Source organism: Opisthorchis viverrini, assembly GCF_000715545.1.
Source record: "Opisthorchis viverrini unplaced genomic scaffold opera_v5_147, whole genome shotgun sequence".
NCBI classification, from domain to species: Eukaryota; Metazoa; Platyhelminthes; class Trematoda; order Opisthorchiida; family Opisthorchiidae; genus Opisthorchis; species Opisthorchis viverrini.
The window spans coordinates 243,414-266,933 of NW_008751803.1; the positions used below are offsets into that span (position 1 = coordinate 243,414).

The following is a 23,520-nucleotide window of genomic DNA, read 5'->3' on the forward strand; positions in this document are numbered from 1 at the left end:
CGAAGGAGCGTGCCGGTTTGTCACAAATAATTGCATCCAACACGACCTGATGATGCAGGTCATTAACGACAACTCCCAGACGCAGGAGCTCTTCCAGTTCCTGCACTACGTCATGCAGGTATGTACAAACGTCCTCGGGTTTACGAACTCCTCCATAAAGCCCAACAAGGAATACCGGGCTAGTGAAGGGCCGCACAATACGTGCTAGTATAGGCCAGATTACGGTTGTACCGTTATTGGGCAGCTTCATCCCATCTACATTCATATGTAAATGGATAATATGAGGTTGGGGTGGCAAGTAAATCGGCACAACCCGGCGAAGCCCGTTCGCAATGCCCAAGTGGATGTATTCTCCTGAGGGGACTTCTCTGGATCATCTAATTGGGTGGTTGTTCCAAGGCTAACTCTCTAGCACGCTTTAGTTTGCGGTTAAGTGTCCACCTTGAAATGAGCAAACCACGTTTGGAAGGCTACAGTTGTCATACATGTATCAGCAGTCATGAGCAGTCATTCCTCCAGATAGAAATTCACAAACACGTGGAGACAGCAGGCGCGTGGGTCAGCGACGATCCTGGGAATGGGCTTGGCGGCTACGGCCATTTACTTAAACACTGATGCAGATAAACAAAAAAGTGTCAGAACGGGTTTCTTAAAATCTATTGGAATAATGCACTTTTGTTTTATGCCAACACTTTGTGTCATAAGAAAAACTTATGTGAATAAGTGTGGCAACAACACTTCATGTTGATTGGATGATAGCTACACGGTTAAATAACCGTCAAATAACCGACTTTAACCGCCATATAACCGACTAATAACCGAGTTGTGCTGCTAGGGCCATTGGATTGTCAGTTATCCGGCCGATGTGCCCTATCCAACCAGCTTCCCATTTACGTGGAACAAAGTAACACTGCACAATCCAATCGTAGCAAGCTTTATTTTTAATGTCTGTACTGTGTCAAAGTGTCAAACAGGCAATGCTCATTGAAAACTTGTACTCCGTTAAAATTAGTGGCTGCTGTCCCCGAAACACTCATAAAAGGCTCAAGCGTGATTATACAGCTCAGAACGCCAATGACGGACTCAGCTCTTTCACATATCACCCTGGTGTGTCCAGTGATCCAGAAGCGATGGCTCGTGGAGTACATGGTGTGGGAGTTGCACTCAGCCCCGGAGCTGAACGCGCTCTGCGGGATTGGATCCCAATGAACAGTCTTCCGGTAACCCAGCTCAATCAAGCTCAGAACCTCTGCATAAAAACGCGGCCGTACGTTGTGTCAGTGTATGCCTTAACGGACTGCGGTTCTGACGCTGAGAGGGATGCTTTCTATCTAGATCTATCCGGGTTTATTCGTCAACCAAGAAGCATTGACATTGTGATCCTTGTGAGCGAGGTGAATGTTCAGGTCGGTTTGAGCTGAAATCACATTTGGGCTGTCGGTTCGGAGTCGTTGCTTGTCACACGGACAACGGAGAGTGACTCTTTCAGGTGTGACGTGAAATTAGGAATAGCTGTGAAAACCATCATGGCATCAGGCTAGTAGCTGTGACATCGAAAGATCTGTGGTCGTTTCCTTCGAAGACTGATGGAACACGGGGAGAGACAGGTCCGTCAAAACCAAGCTGGGTTCCTTGCTGTAAGACGATGCACCGACCATATTTTCACCCCCTGACAGAATTTAGAACAAAGACGCTTCTTTCACCAACCAACAATGGTTGTCTTCCTTTACTTGAAAGTTGCCATTGACTCGGCGACCGTCAGGACGTATGACAGTGCTTATGCAGCAGAGTCGTGCCCCACCGATTCTGGACCCTGCTTAAGAGGTTTTACACCAACTCACGCGGATGCGTGAAGGTCTACAGGAAGCTGTCGTATGTGTTCAAGTGGTGCGTGTCAAGACTGTCCTTTTTCACCCTCCCCCCTAACGCTCTTTAGCTCTCAATCCCAGCCCCATAATGTCTAAGGTGTCGAAATTCTCCAAGGGCATTCGCTAACAGAAATCGAGTACACTGACGATGTAGCTGTTCTTGGATCTGACGCCGTCGTAATGCGAACGATGTCACATAGGCTAAATAATTCTGCCTCGCGGTATGGATTGCGCTTCACGCCTGAAAAGTGGAGAGTGCTTCTGTAAGACTGTGTGGGTTAGAACCCTTATGTCATGCTTGCGAATGAGCTGATTGAGCTAGCAGGCAACTTTGTTTACCTGGGTAGCTGTATGAATCCTGGTGGTTTGGCCAAAGACTATATTTCCATATGGATTCAAATAAAAATGAATCGTTCAGCTTTAGCACCCTTTCGGTGCCTAGCTGCCATGCCACACGAAGGAAGCACGAGGGCTGGGATACTGCCAGTTCGCCAAGCATAGACTGGAGAACTAGAGAGGCAGAGGTCGGGTTCGCACCACGGACCTTCCGGTCAGTAAATTCGCGCTCTAACCACTTGGTCCATCTCGCTCCTTGCATATGGATTGCGGAGGTTGGAGCAGCTTTTGTGAACCTGGATCACCTTAGCGTAGGTGGGGATCGGGTTTAGGATGCTGCAGTGCATTCTAAATTGTTATTTGCATCAGAAATCTGGTCTCCGCTCACTGAGGACGTTGAAAACATTCAGTGTTTGACCATATTTTCAGAGCACTGCCTGAGTCTGACGGGAACACTGGATCTGTAATGGTTTCCGGATGAAATACCTTGCCCACGATAGATCAACTGGTCAAACCCCATAATTTTCACTGGCTTGGTCACGTGCTCTGTATGTCAGTCGACTGACCTCCATGAACAGCCCTTTTTGCATAACCACGCGAAATGTGGAAACAAGCCAAGGAAGGTAAGGCAGTGATTTGTTAGTGAATCATGAAAGCCATTACCGACCTGTGCTGATCATGGCCGTTTTCCTGGATAAGTCCCTGAGTCGGGACACATCAATGACTAGAGACATTGTCAAACCTGACCCATTCGCGCACTTAATGCCTTCGAAATGGGACTCCCTCCGCTCTCTCCACTCAAAAGGCCACTGACCATGTATTGAAGCATAAATTACATCATCTGCCGCCTCCAATGCGTAGCTATATAACACCGCTCCCAGGTCATCGGCAAAAAAAACTGTGACAGTTATAACCATTGTAGAAGAAATCCGGGGTTTCGAGAGCTGGTGATGATGATGTGCACCAGGCTACAGTGCAAATTGTGCAGAATGGTTGCGATACATGGCTCCTTAAGGCCAGATGATCAGAGGTCATCGACTAGCGACGTCTTGGTCTGCCTTGGTTTTGAACGGTATCAACGAACTAGGAGCAGATGACTTAGGAAAGGGGTCTTTGGCTGAGTAAAAGGAGAATCTTCGGCATTGTGGACGACAGTGGCTCACTCATGCGTTACTGATGCTGGACCATCACCTACAGAGACGACTGCTGTTCTATGTTCCTCCGGTGTGGCGCAAAATTCAAAGACGATGCAAGGTGTGGTGGTTAAGTTAAGGCTCGACTAAATCCAGCCTAATCTCTCTTTCATGATGGTCTGCTTCAACCGAATGTGCGGCACTAGGCCGCTTCATGTTTCAGTTGGCACATTATTCGAGTTATCGCAATAGGTCATTATCTAGACGTGGCACACTACCCACAAGTTTGCTGGAAACCCTTCGACAGCCCACAGTCGTTTTCCTCCTTGTTGGGGCTCATCACATAGGCACCTGATGCAGTACATTCCGATGAGGCGGACCATCATAAACGAAAGATTCAGCTGGATTTAGTTGAATCTCCCGTAAAAGCCTAATTATGATGAAAATGAGAGCATTTGTCGACACCCTGTTTTGTTTCAGCTTGTACACTGGCCGACCGCAACATCAAAAGACGCGTTCTACGGTCAGCTAGGAAGATCACTCCACGCAGTTCCACTTTCATATGTGAGGACCTGAACGTGCTTTGGTGGACTTCGTTTAAAAAATGTTCAACCCCGGGAGTTTGCATGGTCCTGTCGTGTGTGGTGATCAGCTTTTGACCGTGTTTTGAACTCGAGGTACCTCAGTTGTTAGAACGCGATCTTACTAACCGGAAGGTTTGTGGTTTGAACCCAACCCAGGCATCTTGACTGCTAATATCTAGGCTTGGGCAACCTGACAGTATCTGATCCCCCGTATTTCCTCCGGGTGACGTCGCAGTTAATCACCGAAAGGCTGTTACAGCTGAATGGCGCGTTGATCATAGCTTATCTCCAAATAATCCGAATTTTCGACACTAAAACGCCGAACAACTTCGGCTTCCACCAACTGCAGGCTACTGCTGGACATTGATCGGCCACGTTTAAGTCAGGTACCGTTAAAGGGATACGCTAAGGACTATGCTGGAGCACCCGCGTAGGTACCGACCACACGTTCGTGTGTGTGAAGATTCCTACATGTTTCTGTAGTCGCTGACAAGGGCGATTTAAGCAGCTCGATGTTACAAAGCTCCTCACCCTCTTGTCCGACGCAAATTGGTTTCTAAAATAAGGTCTATCATAAATTTCATTGTTGAGCTCCAGTGGCTTCACATTAGGCAGTCAGTACACAACATTGTCACTAGAAAAAAATCGAAATCGTTTAGCTGTAGCACCCTTCCGGTGCCTAGCTGCCATGCTACCCGAAGGAAGCACGAGGGCTGGGATACTGCCAGGTTGCCCAAGCCTAGACAGGGGAAGTCGAGTGGCGGAGGTCGGATTCGAACCACGGACCTTCCGGTCAGTAAATTCGCGCTCTAACCACTTGGGCCATCTCGCTCCATTGTCACTAGAATTTGTGCTTCTCCAACTCGGCAGTATAGACTGTGGATTTAAGTCATTTCCTTTCGCTTGTTTGGTGAGCCATCTCCACAGGTCATCCCAACAAAAAATGTCAAAAATCTAACCTCTAGCTGTTCAGCAGCGCGCTGATATGTAGTGAGTGGAGTGGACGGAACGTCCATAGGTAACGGGAATTAGTAGTGACCTTTCCCGTTGTTAGCCCTGGGGCTCCGGTTGTCAGTACAACGCTCTGCGATATTTATGGGTCGTGTGTAACCAGTATTCACCAACGCATTATCAGCTAGACCGAATATGTCAAGGCCTAGTTAAATATTAGTTCGAATTCACCTCGGTTCTGGATCTGACCCTCCCACGCTGACGTTTTTGATAGAGTAGCTACCAAAAATACACTGAGTGTATTGAGCGCCATAGGGAAGTAACGAAACCATGCACTTTGCTGCTTATTTGAAGTGTGAAAAATCGAATTCCTTCTGTATGTGCCACTGGCAACTGGCGTACAGCGGATACTGGAGCATGACTAGCCGTCAAGTCAGTATTTCCTACTGGCAAGAATTCGTTTCGTCGCCGTCCCGATCTTTTCGTCAGTCATGTCTAAGTTACACTTGGTGGCCGTTACAGCGCCCAACAGGACGGTTTAGGCGTATTGTTTCACCTAACATTCGGTTCAAATGACAGCCTGCTATCGCTTCAGTTGCACTACCTCCTGAGCTGCCCTCTTGGTCTATCTGTGCTTATCCACTCAGGATCCGCGGCAGATACGAGAAACGATATTGTTTCTGACGGAAACGATTAATTGCCAGGTGGTAGTGAACTTCTGGCGAGCCACTTCAGGGCTGTAGGAGATCCCATATTCAGACGAATAAGTGGTAACTTCCTTCAAGTATGAAATCGGAAACCATGACGGTTCGCTAGCCAAACTTCGCAGTTAATTCGATTTGAAAAAGGGAGCTGAGAACAAACTGCTCAAGTCGTCAGATGCGGGTTGCAGACCATCCAGTCTGAGTGGTGTTGGAGTGCATGAGACTTTTCAGATCAAATGTTGCTATGGAGTTATCTGGTTCAGAGTAGTGATTTTTTCTTACTGTATTGGGATTGGTAAATTTACCTTGTCTGGCATTACGAGTCCATTCAGCTCGTCATATACGTGATATGCTGCATAAATGTTTACTGACACTCCCTTCTCTTGCATTCACAATGGCACTATGAATGAGCATCTCCAGTCTGTCTCATCACTCGGGGACCATTTGCTGCAATCGCACTTGTTTGAGCACGGCGATGAATGTACCCATGAGAGCACTCGTTTCCCCATATATTATACTCAGTTGCCTTTTTTTAATCGCTCAGGTTTTCGTTTCCAGCTTCACCTAGTTCGTGCCCACTTTCCTGACAGTCCTGCTTTGTGGTGGCGCAAGGGCTATGGATTTTTCTACCAGACGTGGAATTTCCGCAGCCCTGCTTTTGTTAGACTATGTCGAGCCACACAACGCGCATTCCTGACCAATGTATTGTTTTTCCGACACACTGGAGAGCTTACTTTTCGTCGGCTGCACGAACGCTACTGGATATTCCGCCGACGTGTTTTGCGGAAGGAGTCACGCATCACTCAGGCTCAGCGAATTTTGCTTGGCGGCTGTCTGATATCTTTCGCGCAGGATAAAATTTCCGATGAAGAGTTGGCATGGTAGGTCTATCCCATTTTCTGTACCATTCCTATTGGATAGCACCATAAAAAGCCTTGCAGTTGATGTTGATGCGGCGGCAGATAATGACGGTAGTTCATTTCGAGCTGAGGATGAAGCTGTGCCTCCCGGTTCCAATGTACCAGCTGACGACAATTCTTCGAATCAAAATGTATCATCGTCAGCCTATCGATCCGGTGATCCATTTTCCAATCCACCTCTCACAAAGTTCGTTAGAGAACTTCGTCAGGAGGTGTTGCGCTATGCCACGGAATTCCTTCATCCTGTCCCCCCTCAAGATGAATGTATCCCTGTGGTAGCCTGTACGATTACAGAGCCCGTCAACTCAAGTGACACGGTGGATTCACACTTTTCCTCTCTCCTTGGCGGTTTAAATCTTCAGCCTGATGGAACTGGATTTGTTGACAACACCTGGGATTTGGTGATTAATAAGGCCGATTTGCGTGTTTGGAGGCGAGCGATAGATTTTGATGCGAATCAACCGCCCACAGCTCACGAAAACACGGAGGAACCGAGCACAGAGACACAGAAAAACGGAGAAAAGTCCAGATGTCGATATGAATACCGGCGTGAGTAAATTTTCACTTTGCATGCGAATGACAATTTTAAAACAACATCAATACTGTCTCAACTATTTTTTCTTCTGTTCTCAAGTATTTGCTCACCCATCTGCAGAGTTCCCTCAGAGAGTTCAGGACAAAAGAGAAGGGGAAATCGCCCACAACGTTCTGGTTAATGGAGGACACTTGTGTAGTATTCAGGGGAACGGTCCCTTTCCGAAAGTGTCTGCCTTGGATAAAGGGTGTCGTCTTTTTTCCATGGATTTGCAGTGACAGTAGTTGTATTTTGTCATGGATACTGTCCAATGTTATATCGTATTCGGGACCAGTTGTTGAAAACTAGTGGTTGTTTTTTCCATCATTCAAATGATGAGCCTATTCTGGGTCACCATCATCACCATGCACTAAGAACCATGTACATATCGCATTTCCAGAGATCTTTCGTTCATCAAGAGGGGAGAACCGTGCTTTGATGTTCATACAATTACAATAGCACGTTGGTTTTGGAACATATATTTCTATTATGCTAGGATTTGGGAAGGGTCAATAGTGCTTCAAATACGATAGCCTGAGACAATTTGGTGATTTTATTCTCCGGCAAACTATTCGAAGGTCTTCAGTTTGTTGGGATTCTGCCTTGGTTTTCCCGTTTGCTTTCATATTTCGCGGAAAGTCAACGGCAGTTTGGTCGCTTGGGAAGCCTGGGGTAACCGCACAAATTCAACAAACATCTGTGGGATATTTAGCTTCCAAACCGGTCAATCCCATTTAGTTGTTCAGTTGTTTGTTTCCGGTCTGCAGTCTAAATTGGTGTTTGTGGATTATCCTGTTCGGCCACTTCTGATGTATTCGTATCGTGAAACCTGTTTTTATGATACTACTTTAATTTCCTTTCGGCAGTATGTGGCACTTACAAAGATATCTCGGCCTTATCCTTCCTGGAAGTTCAATTGAACATTGCTTATCGACGCTCTTGGGATAATCGAATAGTCACACTTGAATATCTCAATTCAAGTCCAAATGAGGCTCATAGTCCGAACACATTCTGTGATGTGCTCCGCTGGGTTGCGAGATTTCCGTTTCCTCTAGCCCAGCGTGAATATATCTACGTCCGCCGTTGGTGGTTAGAACCCAATGCTTTGGTTCACAAACCCGATACACCGACAGAAGAAAGCCTCACTGGAGAGCACGGTCGTTATGCAGTCGTTCTTTCACGGTCCAGCGGCATCGCTTCACCCGAAGGTCACCAAGCGGTTAATGGCAGTTCACCCCTAACACGTTGGAACGAACGTGTGAAGCAGACAACTGTGTTTGTGAAATCATATCGGTCTGCGATGCTAATTGAGGCCCACGAACGATTCAGTGAGGTACGATATACATCATTGAATGATCGCTCCTGATTTTACATCATTTTCTGACCTTTTCGACTCCGTTTTTAGCTTACGTGACACAGTAGCACAGTATGCCACAGGTACCGTCCATTGGAAGCATATCCTGCTTAGTGCAAGAGATTTTTCACTGGCCGTATCTCTGGGGATCTGCAGACTTTGTCCCAGGACAAGAGTGGAGCGCACTTGAGCGTAGCCGCTTAATCAGAACCGGAAGCTTAGCGTTATCCCACCGTTTTTTCTGTTCTTCGTGTGATTTTGTCGAAACCTCACTTGGGGTCTGGGGTTCTCCGATTCTTTTATATAGTCTGTTCACTTTATTTATCATAGTGTGGCTACTGCCAATTATCAACAGCTTCTTCGAGAACCTGGGGCTTCACGCGCGTACAGAGAATAGCCGCTTCATAAAGCACATGAGTTCTGGACGCTATTTCTCCCGTTCTGCTTCCCAAACACGTAATATCGTTTTGCGAACAACTATCGGACCGAGTCACTTGCCAGTTAGACAAGCCAGCAATACTGTGTGTTGGTTGGCAAGTCCAATTCTCAAGGGGGCAAACAATAGGTACTTCTTGTGGGTACTTCTCCGAGTATTGTATCTAGTGCACAATTTGCAGTGATTCGGGCTTGGTCATCGGGTTAGAGGGATTTTTTCCCAATCAAACTGACTGGCGCAGACAGTGTGACGGCGAAGTTTGGGTGCTCGCAATCATCCAGGTTTTTTTCAGATAGTGTCGAAATTAATGTCTCCAGGTGGATGACAACGCCACGAAATATGGTCGTGAGGCGATTGTTGTGATAACCTCCTTGCTATTATTCTCGGTCTAAGTTGTTCGACAGAATTTTCCCCACGTTGTTGTCCTCCTTACCTCCTTATCTCGAGTGTCTTTTGGATAACTCAGCTTGTACAACAGTTGATAACCAGCATTCATCAGTGAAGTTTCTTGAAGTGGTAATCATTCACCTATCAAGCTCTGTGTGGCGTTATTTTGTCTATGTGGATAATAAATAACAGTGATTCTACAGCTGTAGCATCGTTTCGGTGGGTAGCCGTCATGTCATCATCATCGACAGCATGCTATTAGTGTTCAACACCGGTGCCTCACTGCCGAAGGAAGACTGAGGGCTGGGATACTATCGGGTTCCTTAAGCCTGAACAGGAGCAGTCGGGGCGCAGAGGTTGGGCTCGAGCCCTGCTTTAACCACTGAGCTATCTGTGGTTACACACTAGGTCACGACTAGTAACACATTAGAAGCCTAGTTGGTCTCTTTCTTCATTGGACGATCGTTTGGTTCTCAGCGGAGTTACGCATGTGTGTCTTCTGGGCCGTGGATAAGTTGAAAACACTCAGCAATATATCCATTTTTCGTAATCGCATTATTTGGCCATTTCTGAACTTTATCAGTGATCTTCTAAGCTAAAGGAATTGGGTGTGAGCATTCTCAGGCGTTGATTGGCATTGATCTACTGGGTAAGCCTCGATTGGGATCGATCCAGTCTGCCTTCATAGTTGGCATTTCCAGATCCGCTGTCTTCGGGCTAAACTCTTGCTTCAACTATCCGACTAATCCCATCTCCTAGGGATTTCAGGCAATGCCCTCTATGCCTCTATGACGAATGCGAGATCTCGTGATGGATATCGTTTGCGGAGCGAGCGCAAACGAACGAGTAGACTGTTAGTGATTAGCTGAGGACAGTTGACTTGTCTTGGAGCTTCATGTTAAGCATAGATGAACTGTTGAACAATAAGCCTTAGTTCAACAGCATTATCGGACTCGTGATGTGTAGTAACCTTTTTGTTTACAGCCCGTTATTTCTTCGTTTTTGTCACCGGTTGCATATACTTCTGGCCATGTATGCTAGTTAACGAACCCATCTTGAGACGGCTCAGTGATTCGAACCCAACCCTAGCATCTGGGCCGCTCCGGTCTAGGTTTGGGCAACCCGGTAATATCTCAGTCCTCTTACTTCCTTCGGGTGGCGTGGCAGCTAGGCACCGAAAGGTTGTAACAGTTGAACGGTTATTAAATAATTTAATTCTTCGTTCGTGTGAAATATCAATGGAACTCTTAAAGTTTGTGTTCTGGGTAGCTCACGTTAATTTTCAATGGATCCTCTGCTCTACGATGCCATCGGTTTTTCTTCGGAAAGCCACGTCCAGAAAACGCAGGTAACGTTTGATCCTGTTGTGCAGTAACTCGAACTGTGATTGTCTGTCGTTCAATGGTTTGAGGTATAAACAACGTCCATCCAGGAGAAGAATGCTTCGAGGTATATCCCAGTTCGGATAAGACAGCCACTCGGGAAAACATTTTGCGCTGCACCTCATTTCACTTCATCTCTCACTAATGCGAATATCAACGTGAAGTCATGTGTTCTAGATTCATCAGCGGTGGTGTTCTCACTTGCTCGTACGTGCTTAGCAAACTATATAGGTCGCACAGTCCGGCGCTTGTCACAGCGAATCAAAAGGCACCATATGAATTCTCTCAGAATGGGGAGTAAGTAGTCGCCGGCGATTCCATGGATCAACTAGGCTGGATCATTTGACATGGCTTATCGGGCTCCAAGTAATTGGTCGAATATAGTTCGACTGTTGACGGTGAACGCTGTCGAGCCGATCACTACTGAGTCTAACCGTGTGCACAGAAGCGATTAGCTCAATAAGCCTAATTGAACTGGCCATCGATGGAGCAGGCAAGAAATGAATTGTTACTTTGCCCTGACTCTCCGTGCTTTGGGGATGGAACTACTAAACTATGAGCGGACTGAAAAATGGTTTTGTTTAATTTGTGACAAGAAATTTGTGATACCACGCTGAAGTCACTGAAGATGTATTCCCTCATTAATGAACAACAAAGCAAACACAGGTAGCATGTGGCCGCAGTTAATCACACTTTATTTTTCTCGGTCCACTGTGTTTCACAGCATCTATTCTCATGGGGACTCATATGATTCCCACCTGTCAGCGGAATGTGATTGACGCCGATCCAACTGTAACGAAGCAACACGCGAATAACGCATGACTGTATGATTACTTCGCACAATCAAGATCTCTGATGCAGCTACAACCACTGTACGACAAGTACGCGGTTCTTACAGCTGGCAATTTTGATGATGATCCATCTCAGTATTACCGCTCGAACCATTTCGAGAGTTGGTGAAGGGCTTGCCCCCCCCCACATGTTCTTGCATTGGTTCCATCTTTAACTGTGCTCCCGAATGCCTTCTGGTCGTTACCTTACATTGTTTCCTCTGGTCGCCGGGTGATTGAGTATTGGCGGTCTTAACCCTTGGGACCTGAGATTCTTTTGTTCCTTATCATATAATTTGCCTTATCGTTCAAAATTTCAACCAACCGAATTACCAGTTTATGTTGTGATGAGTTTAACCTGACGAAGATTGGCCCCAACGGTGTTCGGAAGTGTGTAGCGCTCAAACGTTTTGCAACTCGGCTTCAGGTGTTTTTGTTTCATCTTCAATCCAACCTTGTTTGAGATGCTATTTGGCTTACGGGAGGAAAATATCACAGCCCCCTATGGTCAGACACCTCGCCACAGTTAGTCAAGTTGATCTCACTTTCCTGTTTGCCATCCTTCGCCATGGATGATGCTCGTGCGGACTACTGCAATACACTGTTCAAAGTTTTTGCTGTGTTCGAGAGCAGTTTATTGTAAGCCTTAAGCGGCCTTGAACTTAGTGAAAGTAGGTCATATTTTTTGTGTTCGCGGCTGACCTATCTCATCTACAGTCACGTGAAGTTCTGTTTTTCAAGTGGCCGTTAGACTCTTACCGGCGAGATACTACAATATGCTCTTGCATATACCAGTCTTTGTTCTCACTGTCACTTAACTTTTTAAGTGGAATTTTTTTCAAATTCGCCCCCCCCCCAAGTGGTTCGTCTTATTTGACAAGAAAAGGTGACTGACGACTGGTTCTACCAAACGTTAACTGTGGTAGCGTTTTTTCCTTCATCTGCCCCAGCCGTACAAAAAACGGTACAAAAACGTGGCCCTCATGAAAGGGCCATTGCAAAAAGAGCTTGGTTCTGGGGATATGAGGCTCTCGAGGAGTACTATATGCGCAATCGCCCCCCCGGGGGGAATATGTCCAGGAGAGACATCCCTGGTCCCATGGAAATCGGCCTTAAAGTGATAACTTCTGATTGGCCACTTCGACTGCCAACAAGACACTCTGAATGTCGCCAAATAAAATTTAACTATTCCGGTGGTCTTTTTTTCTGAGGGTGGATTATCTCCAGTAGAACGCGAAGTTGTAAAATCATGTCTGAGGACCGCTATAACATCGCTTGATTGTGTCCGATCAAGCAAACATTTAGTATAATTGTGTACACTTTAGACGGCCCCTTCCTTGACAGACCGGTCCCAGCAAAATATTATTCTGCTTTATAAAGAACTCTAGGAAAACAAGACGTGGTGTTGACAACACGAGTGGACTTGCGAGCATCACAATTGGGTTTCAAACGCTACAAACAAACTCGTGGTCTCTGCGTGATTCATGTTGTAGACAAGTTTGCAACCCACAATTCGGGGTGATATAATGCAAGAAAACTTCATTGTAATACCGTGTTGGCTTGATACGATCTCTTGGTGGAAATACACGTGCAAACATTCGATGTTTTCTGAAGTTCGAAATGAAAACAATGCAACCGAGAGCCTTGGTTGCCTTTCCAGTGTGGTGGTGTCGCTTGATGTATTCCTCTCAGCTTCTACACTGGAGGCGATGTTCCTGCAAGGGGGGCGAGATGGCTCAAGTGGTTAGAGCGTGGATTTACTGGCCGGGAGGTTCGTGGTTCGAACCCGACTTCTGCCTCTCAACTTCCCCTGTCTAGGCTTGGGCAACCTGACAGTATCTCAGCCCTCGTGCTTCCTTCGGGTTGCATTGCAGCTGGCCACCGAAAAGGTGCTACAGCCGAATGATTTTTCATATTTTCCTGCTTGGTGAACGCGTTCTCATAAAAGGAATGGGTTGTGGCAATCGTCATCAGGCAGGGCCATAGTAGTACTGCAGTAGCCTCAATGTGTCATCTTATTATTTGAGGTAGAGGATGTTCCCTCTAACGGCGACCTCCGAGCGTGAGCGGTTTTCATGTAAGAATATGTAACATGCATAAGGTGCATATAGTCCATATAATATATGTGCATTTAGTCGGCCTTTTCCGTATCAGTGAGAAAAGGTTTTGCCTTGAAATTCGCTGGCAGTAGCTAGTAGATAAATCTTCTTGACTTAACCTTCATTCTTGTGGACATGTTTTGCCTAGCCACTGTCCTTTTTGTCACATTGTACAGCTTGGAATGAACTATTATCTTGTCTATTATGATGATCCACAATTGCCGATGGGTGATTCCGCCTTGAGTCTCCTCTCCGGAAAAGGTAAGCATTGGTCACACCTGTTTTGTTGATGCCGATGCTTTTATTTTTCCCAAAAGTTAACAAGTCCGGCAGATGGATCACCTGTCGTCAACAGCCAAGTGAGATACGGATTATTTCCAGTGTCAAAACTATGTGGTACACAGCCCTTGCTGTAGTTATTTAGCCACATCGTTCCTGCCGTACTTTGATCAGTTTATTCCCGCACGGTATAGGTTTCGAATGCCCAAACCGACGAATCAAGTCCTTGCATTGTGCTGCTGCCTTGAACTGACATAGGTTGTCATTTGCGCTGTATTTCCGTGCAAGTTGAAGGAAATCCACTATTGAATTCCGTCCAGTGAAGAAACAAAGCGAGTTGGAGAGTAAATTGACGTCTTCATAAGGGAAAATACTTCTCTTTAACAGCACACGACCGGTTTTGCTCTTCTTGGGGCTCGTCAGGTGAGCGAAGTCCCGAAATCGCTGTGCAATTGCGTGTATTTGTCGAATTTCGTGCAATTTTGTTTGAAATTATACATAAGGTTGACAAAAACTCGGGGACTGTGCCTACTTGATAAGCCGCAAAAGAGCGAAGCCAGTCCTGCGCTGTCGGACAGTTTTCAACAACCTCGTGACTAGTTTCCTTTATGAAAATATGCTGCGACATCTCTCGTACCAGCTGAAACGTGAAACGGCACTTGTGCAGCACATTCAGTTGAAGAATATCCTAAACGGGAGATTCAGTTGGATCTCCCAAATTGATATGCAAATTCGTGTATTTGTCGAAAATGACGTGTCATTTGTTCAACCGGCTACTCCGTCGCATTCCTTGGAACTACCCGAGAAAGTTTGACAAAAGACCTCTCAGTAACCGACATCAGTTTGGAAATGAGTAGATTTGTCTTGTTCTCATTAGGGCTTGCTCCCGTGGAATACGCTTCAATAGGGCGAATGAAGTGAGAATAAGTTCGCTCTGATTGCTGCTTGTTTTTTCACTGTTCAGCCAAGCCAATCCTGATACACGGAAGGATTTGTATGATGTAAATGTATGATGTAAGAAAAATGGCATTGCCTCCCCCTCCCTTTGGGTCATTTTCAAGGTTTCGCTTGTTTGCATCGCTTTTGGCACTTTCATAGCGGTATATCAGTTAGGACCATGAAAGAAGTTCTCATTTTATCGGCTTTCCAATGTGCGAATCGGTGCAAAATTTTATGATCTTCCATGTTTGGTGAAATTCTAAAATGCGCCCCCTGTCTTTTATACCATATGCTAGCTATGAATCAGTTCATGAATCAACTTCACTCCGCTGCTCTGACACTCACTCAGACGGGACTACCTTCTGGTATCGACGCTGTCGTGTTTCACATGAAGCCGAAGGAATTTTCCGATACTCCTTCTTCAGCCGATGCAAAGTTTGTGCATCCAGAACGCTGTCCTCTCCATGAGTCTCTCAATCCAAAACGAACTGAAAGACCGAAGCCTCGATTCTTCGCCGACTACGTTAATGAACCTACCCGGCTTTCGAATGCTGCGTACTAGACCTTGCGGAAAATCACTGAGATCTACTTATGATGAATGGTATTTCGGCAACGAAGTGTCGGCTCACTTAAATTTATTTTTCACGCCGCCGAGAGTTTCTGCGAAGCCTCCGATTCTCCGCGTGATTTTTCTGCCTCCTGTTTTTCACCCTTTTTGTACAAAACGCGTATTTTAGTGAGTTCGGTCCAAAGTCGTGAACTCTTAGATGACCTTCTGCCATTCAGCCCCGTCTATTCGTTTGTCGGCCTTTCATTCTGAACCAAAAAAAGCTATGTTTTGATTTTTGCAACTGTCTATTCACATAAGTGGGAAAGTAAGGTTTAGGGTTGGAAACCTTTGAGTCAGTTCGTAGTGATATACGCTCCACCACCTGTTCGGGAACTAGGCAGGGCACATTTGTACCGATCTTCGCTCTTCTCTTTGCGGACGTAGCGTTTGGTCTTTATAGGGGCAGATTTCATCGTTAAGTATTCATTAAGCTGTTTTAGTCTATGCTAATTCAGTTATTTATTTCTCGATGGGGGCATGAATTTCAGCATGATTCCTGCACACACAACCTCTTTTGCTAGTGGTGGTGCGTCTTAAGACCATAAGAATAAGTGGCCCGTTCTATGGCACGATACGCCCCATCCCTGAGACTCACTTGTATACCGTTTTGTTGCCGGTCATGTCTAAATCAACGTAGTTAATTCAACCCCTGGGGATTCACGCACCAATCGCATCTACCACACCACCATTGGAGCTAATAGGACCACATAAAAGGCCGTTTGAAGCGCTCAACAGTCGCGTTTGTCCTCCTCTTTTCAACTGATTGTGACCTCACTTTGTTGGTGAGAAATTCATGCGGGTTGTTTGTTTGGTCTGGGATTGTTAGATTTGATCTGCTGGTTATAAATTGATCTCGTTAACTTGATGACAGTTACCTCCGTGTATTTCGATACGCACCATTTTAAACGAGTATTTAGAATGCTGAACCGTGAGAATACAGACCGTCAAACGCAAGTTTATTTTGAAAATATCTTCCCATCAGTATCTAGACTCCGAACGGATAAAAGGACATATTCGGGTGTTTGCGCATGTTCTGCAAGCGACCTAATCGCTACCAGTAGAACTTGTAGCCACTAAAGCAGACACTCACACAGCAAATGACGGTACCATTCAAAACGGTATGACTACAACAGCCCAATGGACCGACTGGGGTTTCTAAAGTTATTTGATGGGTGTCAAATTGAACGAAGACTGTTTTACAAATGATTTTGTAAACAGTGAAGATATGTTTGATGAACTCATGTACTCAAAAGTGGCTAATTCTGTCAACCAGGCCATTGGACAGCAACCGAAACCCGACAGCCACTCTTATGATGTGATGCTAATATATTAATTTGATTTCAGTAGATTTCCTCCCTTTGTTCTCGGCGTTGTAGCTTGTTCTATCCGTTATTTTTAGTGCATTTAACCCGATACAAAGTTGTCAAAGGAATACGGATTTACTTGACTCTTTACTCCAGATGTAATGCGCACTCTAGATCTGTAAGACCAGATAACTTGCAACTTAATGGTGTTAACGGAAGACTCAACTGAACCCTTTGTTTATGATATTTTATTACGCCGAACACGTTTGCGTGGGGTAGCTGAATCAATCATCCGCCATTATGTTGGAATTTATGAGACGAAAGCTTGCACATGAAAATGAGCAACAATCTAGGGAATGTGCGTACGCATGAAGACTTCTTACTTGTTTTTCTTTTTATAATACTGTCGAAAACCCTCTGAGGAAAGTAAACACTTCAACATGTTGAATATTCGCTCACATTCCGTTGAAGAACGGGGTACTCTCTCAAGCCGCTGTTCAGAAAAGTCGAGTATTATACCAGAAACCTCCAGAAAAGCTACCCATTTTTTCCGCATTCCTTCAGTTTACCTCAAGGTGAGCAATTCCATCAGTGAGTAGGATTGAGTCTCCATTATATGAAGTAAAGTACTCCCTCTCTATATAAGCCTTCCCCAAATGTCACTATTTCAATGCAGGCGTGGCTGTTAAGGTTGCAACAGATAGAGTATTATTCTCTCAGGACTAGTAGAGCCTTTTGGGAGTGACAACGTATTTTCTTTTTTGAAGCTGCTGTAGATTGCATGACAGTGGTATGAAGGTTCCCCATTGGGCACCTTCCTCATTCTATGTACTTCGTTTCTGAGAAGGTCACTGAACCATTGAAATCAGTGGACACGCATGACACGCTTGAACCACTGTTAACCAGATGGTGCATCGATTCTACCTCAAACTCTGAGAAAAGCGATTCGCAAGAGCACCCATAACATGGAAACATATAATAGAACCGCCAAGGGTCACAATGAACGTTTCGGGACTTTCGCATCCACTTGACTGGAGCCCGCGTACTGTCATTTATTAGCGGGCTAGCCAAGCTGGTGTTCATCGTTGGGCTCTAAGCTAGTGTGGGGTAAGGTTCAAAAAAGGTGCTGGGTCTGGCCCGCTGCTGGATTTCTATCTATACTTGATGTTGGGGTGTGTTTATTGCTCTTCGAAGGTGTAGACGCCTTTTTATGTTCTCCACAGCTAAGCACCAGTGGGCGAGATTGCCCAAGTGGTTAGAGCGCGATGGTCCGTGATTTGAACCCAACCTTTGCCTCTCAAATTCTCTTGTCTAGGCTTGGGCAACCTGGCATTATACCAGCCTTCGTGCAACCTTCGGGTGGCATGGCAGTTAGGCACCGTAAAGGTGCTACAACTTAACGGGAACGCTCTTGCCAATAATACACAACAAATCGTTCATTAAAATATATTGGTGCAGAAATAGCCCCAGGTAAAAACACCATTATTTTCAATCAATTAGTATTTGGTCCTGTAAGTGAGGCCAATCTATTATGAGAGCCGAGAAGCATTGTAGAGCTGTTTTATCCCTATTGGGGATCGTCATCTGTGCGCACCCCACACAACTCAAAGGAGTTCCGAACCCACGACCTCTGGGCTAGTGGTATGAACACCTGACGTTCGGTCACGCGCGACTGATCAGCACTTTGGTTAACTCACATTTAGACAGGGGATGGGGCCACTCAACCGTCGTTCACGAATTGACTGACTCCTTGAGTAACCTTATTACTTATTCGAATCGAACTTGGGGGCTTAAGTCCATCATCCTATCTTCGCAAACTGAAGTCAGGCTGAGCATTCATCTGATTCCGGATCTGAATTTGTTCGTATAGTCAACCTGGTTTTTAGACATTCATGGTTCACAGAGATATCCTGCAAGCAGCTGTAATACATCCATTGATTTAGACGTAGCCAACTGCAAATATTAGTTGGACCCTGTACTACAACTCTGTAAACATCTTTTCGGCTGCAGTGTATCATGAAACATAGCCCACTTATTTGTTAAGAAAGCCAAAGGTTCGAATGTGAACGAAGTCTTGATTAATCAGTTCTCAGCAACTGGTCCTCAATCTTAGCTGCTCTGGTTATGTGTGCATGTTTAGTGGTCTACCGCATAATGCTACCAGATAAGTTGTGTAAACTAATGTATTCTAGCAATCTAAAATCGCGACCAGCCTGATTTGTATTTCTGTCAGTACACTGTACTTGAATAGAGAACCCTCCTGAAAGGTCCTACTTATTCGGTCAGTCCACATGAACTTTACCCGTTGAAAACAACTAAGAAGCACAATGTCTTCAAGACAGGCGAACTGTGCTCCCTATTTTCTCTTCTGTTTTTTGTCCACTCTGGTGAGTTTCTGTGTGGACAACAGCTTACTATGACCAGTTCCATGTACATAGTTGCTACTGAGCATCATGTCAATTTTACCTCACCTTTAACTTATTTGTAGGTTCCCACTTAGTTTGTTCGACTCGACTGGCACGGGGATTCTGGCCAATGAGAGGCGATCGTTATGTGTTCAAAATCACTGTGTACAGACTTTGGCCCTCTTATGGCCAGATTGTTGGTTTAGAGTTCTGTGAAACTTTCCAGTGTAGCACCAATCTTGGTGAGAAACTTGGCTCTTTGGTATTGGTTTTCAGCCAAAACAAGCCAAGGCTGGTCATTCTGCTATACCCTAAAGAGAACCGAAACTGCTTCTATCTTGCCTACTCAACTCGGAGAGAGAAAAGGGGATTGGAATATTTACCACTCGTGACAAAATGGGAATGAAATTCGCTCTCTTTTTGTTGTTTTGCCCGTCGCATGGAACCGCAGTGAAAATCCGATATTTCACTTAAGAGAGTTCAAAATGGTCAACTTTCTATTTTTTCAGGTTTGTTTTAGTTGGCACCAAATGGCGTCTTTCGTAGCGTTTTGTAATAAAAGAAACAGTTTGTAAAAACATCCAGGTGTGATCGTTGCCGATGTTCTGTGGAATTCGCCAGCTGTGATTTTAACAATTCGCCTAAGTAATCAACAGGTTGAATTCTCAGACTCACGTGATAATCAGGTGTTTAAATGGATAACTGGAGCTCAGTAGGTGACTGGTTCTCCAAGACACACGTGGTTTTGTGATTAATACTGATCATCTACTCACAAGGTTGATGAAAATTCTTCGACAGCCCACGACCGGTTTCGCCCTTCTTGGAGCGCATCAGGTCGGGGTAGTCTCCCGGTTTCCGTCAACCTTATGTTCCACCTGAACCCAAATTGGACTATTTTCGAGAAATACACTCACTTGCAATCCCGAATACCATAATCGAGAGATTCATTTGGGTCTCTCGTGAAAACCAAATTGATTTGCGAGTGTATTTATCGAAAGCATCTAACCTATTTGTTGGGAGTAATCTGTACTTGCGAATCCACCGTTTACACACCACCAAAAAGTACACTGGGTTCAGTCTATCAGTAGATTTCCGCCCTTTTGGTGGTGACAGCTTCGTGGTAAACTTGTGACTTATCTTGCCTTGAATTGATTGTTTGTCGTAACTAGTGTGGGCGAAGAAAGGTCTTATCTGAATCCAACAGTTGCATGCGGCACAGTATATATAACTTCACACTTTCAGGGAAGCGTCTAGGTTGCCCTTACTTTAAGCTGCGGGTCAACTGGTACCCGTGAGTGTCAAGCGTCGCCGATGTTCCCACAGATGTAGCAAGAGACCTGAGATTTGGCTCATTGGTGTCAAGCATTACATCAATTAAATCATCTTTGGGTGCATAGTGTGAAGAAAATCAATGATAAGCAGTTTTAAAAGGGCAAGATATATCCGCCTGCAATTCACCCCGGTTTCTCCTCCAGCCCAGATGGGGAAACAACATGCGGCTAACAGTTGCGTTTATTTTTGTCCGAGATCTCAATTTTGCTACTCCGGGCACTGTTTGTTCTAGTTCATAAGGACTTTCCCCACTGAAGTCTTAATAAACCCTTAACAATACACTTAAATACATTTCCTGTTCCCGATTGATTTCTCGCCTGACGGTCTGCCCACTTAAAGTTCATTCCGATTCAGCTCTTTCTAGTTGGTAAGGTGTACGGGAATCAAAAGCAGACAGAATGTTCAGCAACCCTGGACACCGTATGCTTTCTCATCGGGACCTTTTATTACCGGGTCTGGAGATACACAGTTTCAATTTCAAGCCACTGTTCGCGGAATACTTCAAAATGGTCAACTTTCTATTTTTTCAGGTTTGTTTTAGTTGGCACCAAATGGCGTCTTTCGTAGCGTTTTGTAATAAAAGAAACAGTTTGTAAAAACATCCAGGTGTGATCGTTGCCGATGTTCTGTGGAATTCGCCAGCTGTGATTTTAACAATTCGCCTAAGTAATCAACAGGTTGAATTCTCAGACTCACGTGATAATCAGGTGTTTAAATGGATAACTGGAGCTCAGTAGGTGACTGGTTCTCCAAGACACACGTGGTTTTGTGATTAATACTGATCATCTACTCACAAGGTTGATGAAAATTCTTCGACAGCCCACGACCGGTTTCGCCCTTCTTGGAGCGCATCAGGTCGGGGTAGTCTCCCGGTTTCCGTCAACCTTATGTTCCACCTGAACCCAAATTGGTTTCGATTCGAGAAATACACTCACTTGCAATCCCGAATACCATAATCGAGAGATTCATTTGGGTCTCTCGTGAAAACCAAATTGATAATGTATTTATCGAAAGCATCTAACCTATTTGTTGGGAGTAATCTGTACTTGCGAATCCACCGTTTACACACCACCAAAAAGTACACTGGGTTCAGTCTATCAGTAGATTTCCGCCCTTTTGGTGGTGACAGCTTCGTGGTAAACTTGTGACTTATCTTGCCTTGAATTGATTGTTTGTCGTAACTAGTGTGGGCGAAGAAAGGTCTTATCTGAATCCAACAGTTGCATGCGGCACAGTATATATAACTTCACACTTTCAGGGAAGCGTCTAGGTTGCCCTTACTTTAAGCTGCGGGTCAACTGGTACCCGTGAGTGTCAAGCGTCGCCGATGTTCCCACAGATGTAGCAAGAGACCTGAGATTTGGCTCATTGGTGTCAAGCATTACATCAATTAAATCATCTTTGGGTGCATAGTGTGAAGAAAATCAATGATAAGCAGTTTTAAAAGGGCAAGATATATCCGCCTGCAATTCACCCCGGTTTCTCCTCCAGCCCAGATGGGGAAACAACATGCGGCTAACAGTTGCGTTTATTTTTGTCCGAGATCTCAATTTTGCTACTCCGGGCACTGTTTGTTCTAGTTCATAAGGACTTTCCCCACTGAAGTCTTAATAAACCCTTAACAATACACTTAAATACATTTCCTGTTCCCGATTGATTTCTCGCCTGACGGTCTGCCCACTTAAAGTTCATTCCGATTCAGCTCTTTCTAGTTGGTAAGGTGTACGGGAATCAAAAGCAGACAGAATGTTCAGCAACCCTGGACACCGTATGCTTTCTCATCGGGACCTTTTATTACCGGGTCTGGAGATACACAGTTTCAATTTCAAGCCACTGTTCGCGGAATACTTCGCTCAAAGCTAATGTTGTTCTACACTTTGAAAGTAATTACCAAAATTCACACGACTTATACAGTCGGAACGTACTCATTGACAGTCCTGCTAAACGGTTATATTTACAGAAGGTACTACACTGTATCATCATGTCAGTTGACTTTTGTGCCTTGCGTTGCATTGTTTGGCTGACAATGTCGTCCAGGATAGGGCTAAAGCACCATATAGTTGAATGTGTTACTCGTTTAGTGCACACTGAACTTGATTATGCTGGAACACACGGTGAGGTATCAGCGCAGTACAAATTTGAGTAACGGAGTGCATGAGTTTCAAGACTATCAGTTCATTTTGATGGGAAGGTAGATTAACCGAAGCGATACTTCCTATTGCCAACTGAAAGTGCATGGCGGATGACGGTGCTGCTGCTTAGTACAGGAATCCACAGTTAAGTCTGCTGCGATTGTTATAAAGTGAACGCTTTCAAGGATGATTTGAAGGGGATTTTACCAAGCTCTTACGCCAGGATGACCTGTGTATCATTCAATTTTTCAGGGTATTCAAAGAAGCACAGTCATCAACGTTGTTTCCGCGGAAGGCTCATGCACACTCAACTAGAATATAACACAAGAAACTGTACCAGTCGCGTTACATGGCAAACATTGTTGGAGGTTAAGCTTGAGCGGTGATCAGCCGGCTCAACGAATACGGTGGCCTACAGAAAACTATCGTTTAGGTGAACACAATATGTCGTGAGGTACGTGGTTACACATAGTTCGTTGGGGAAAAAAGCGATTCTCTGATACCAGTTTTTTATTTGCACAGCTTCAAAACCATTATCTGAATATGGCATCAGTAATCACGCGCCGAAACGAGATTTTCCGCTCGGTTACATGCTCCTGGGGCCTTTTTGCAACCAGGAAGAAGCACACGTTCGCACCTAGGATAGGCTATTAGACGAAAGCACAATGGTTTGGCGTAAAGGAAAGACAAAACTCTTGGAGGTCCTTCATCAAGACATGAGTATGCATAACACAGAACAAATCATTAGAATTCTTGAGTAAACAGAACAACGACAGTGGATATGTATGTGGTTATGTACCAGAGAGGAAAATGAAGCTTGATATTTATGCGCGGGTAGGTGCCCATTCTATTAGTGTATGGCGCTTACCAATACACACAGGTGGTAAAAAAGACCGACGAAATGGATAAAAATGTATTTTAGCCTCTCACACCAACGCATCCATTCAAACTGATGATATGC

The 23,520-nt window shown here is 45.0% G+C and overlaps 2 protein-coding genes across 2 annotated transcripts; one reads left to right on the forward strand and one right to left on the reverse strand.

Moving 5' to 3' along the window:
* Window positions 1-944: 944 nt before the first annotated feature.
* On the forward strand, window positions 945-15,597 carry T265_06792 (hypothetical protein; the record flags this gene model as incomplete). The annotated part of the gene is made up of 6 exons (XM_009172157.1): window positions 945-1,394; window positions 6,135-6,457; window positions 6,498-7,045; window positions 8,126-8,403; window positions 13,735-13,819; window positions 15,073-15,597. The coding sequence occupies 6 exons, from the start codon at window positions 945-947 to the stop codon at window positions 15,336-15,338; spliced, it is 1,950 nt and encodes a 649-aa protein (XP_009170421.1).
* T265_06791 (hypothetical protein) lies at window positions 10,495-10,737 on the reverse strand (the record flags this gene model as incomplete). Its single annotated transcript, XM_009172156.1, has 1 exon — window positions 10,495-10,737. One exon carries the CDS (start codon window positions 10,735-10,737, stop codon window positions 10,495-10,497), a length of 243 nt encoding a protein of 80 aa, XP_009170420.1.
* Window positions 15,598-23,520: the final 7,923 nt, after the last annotated feature.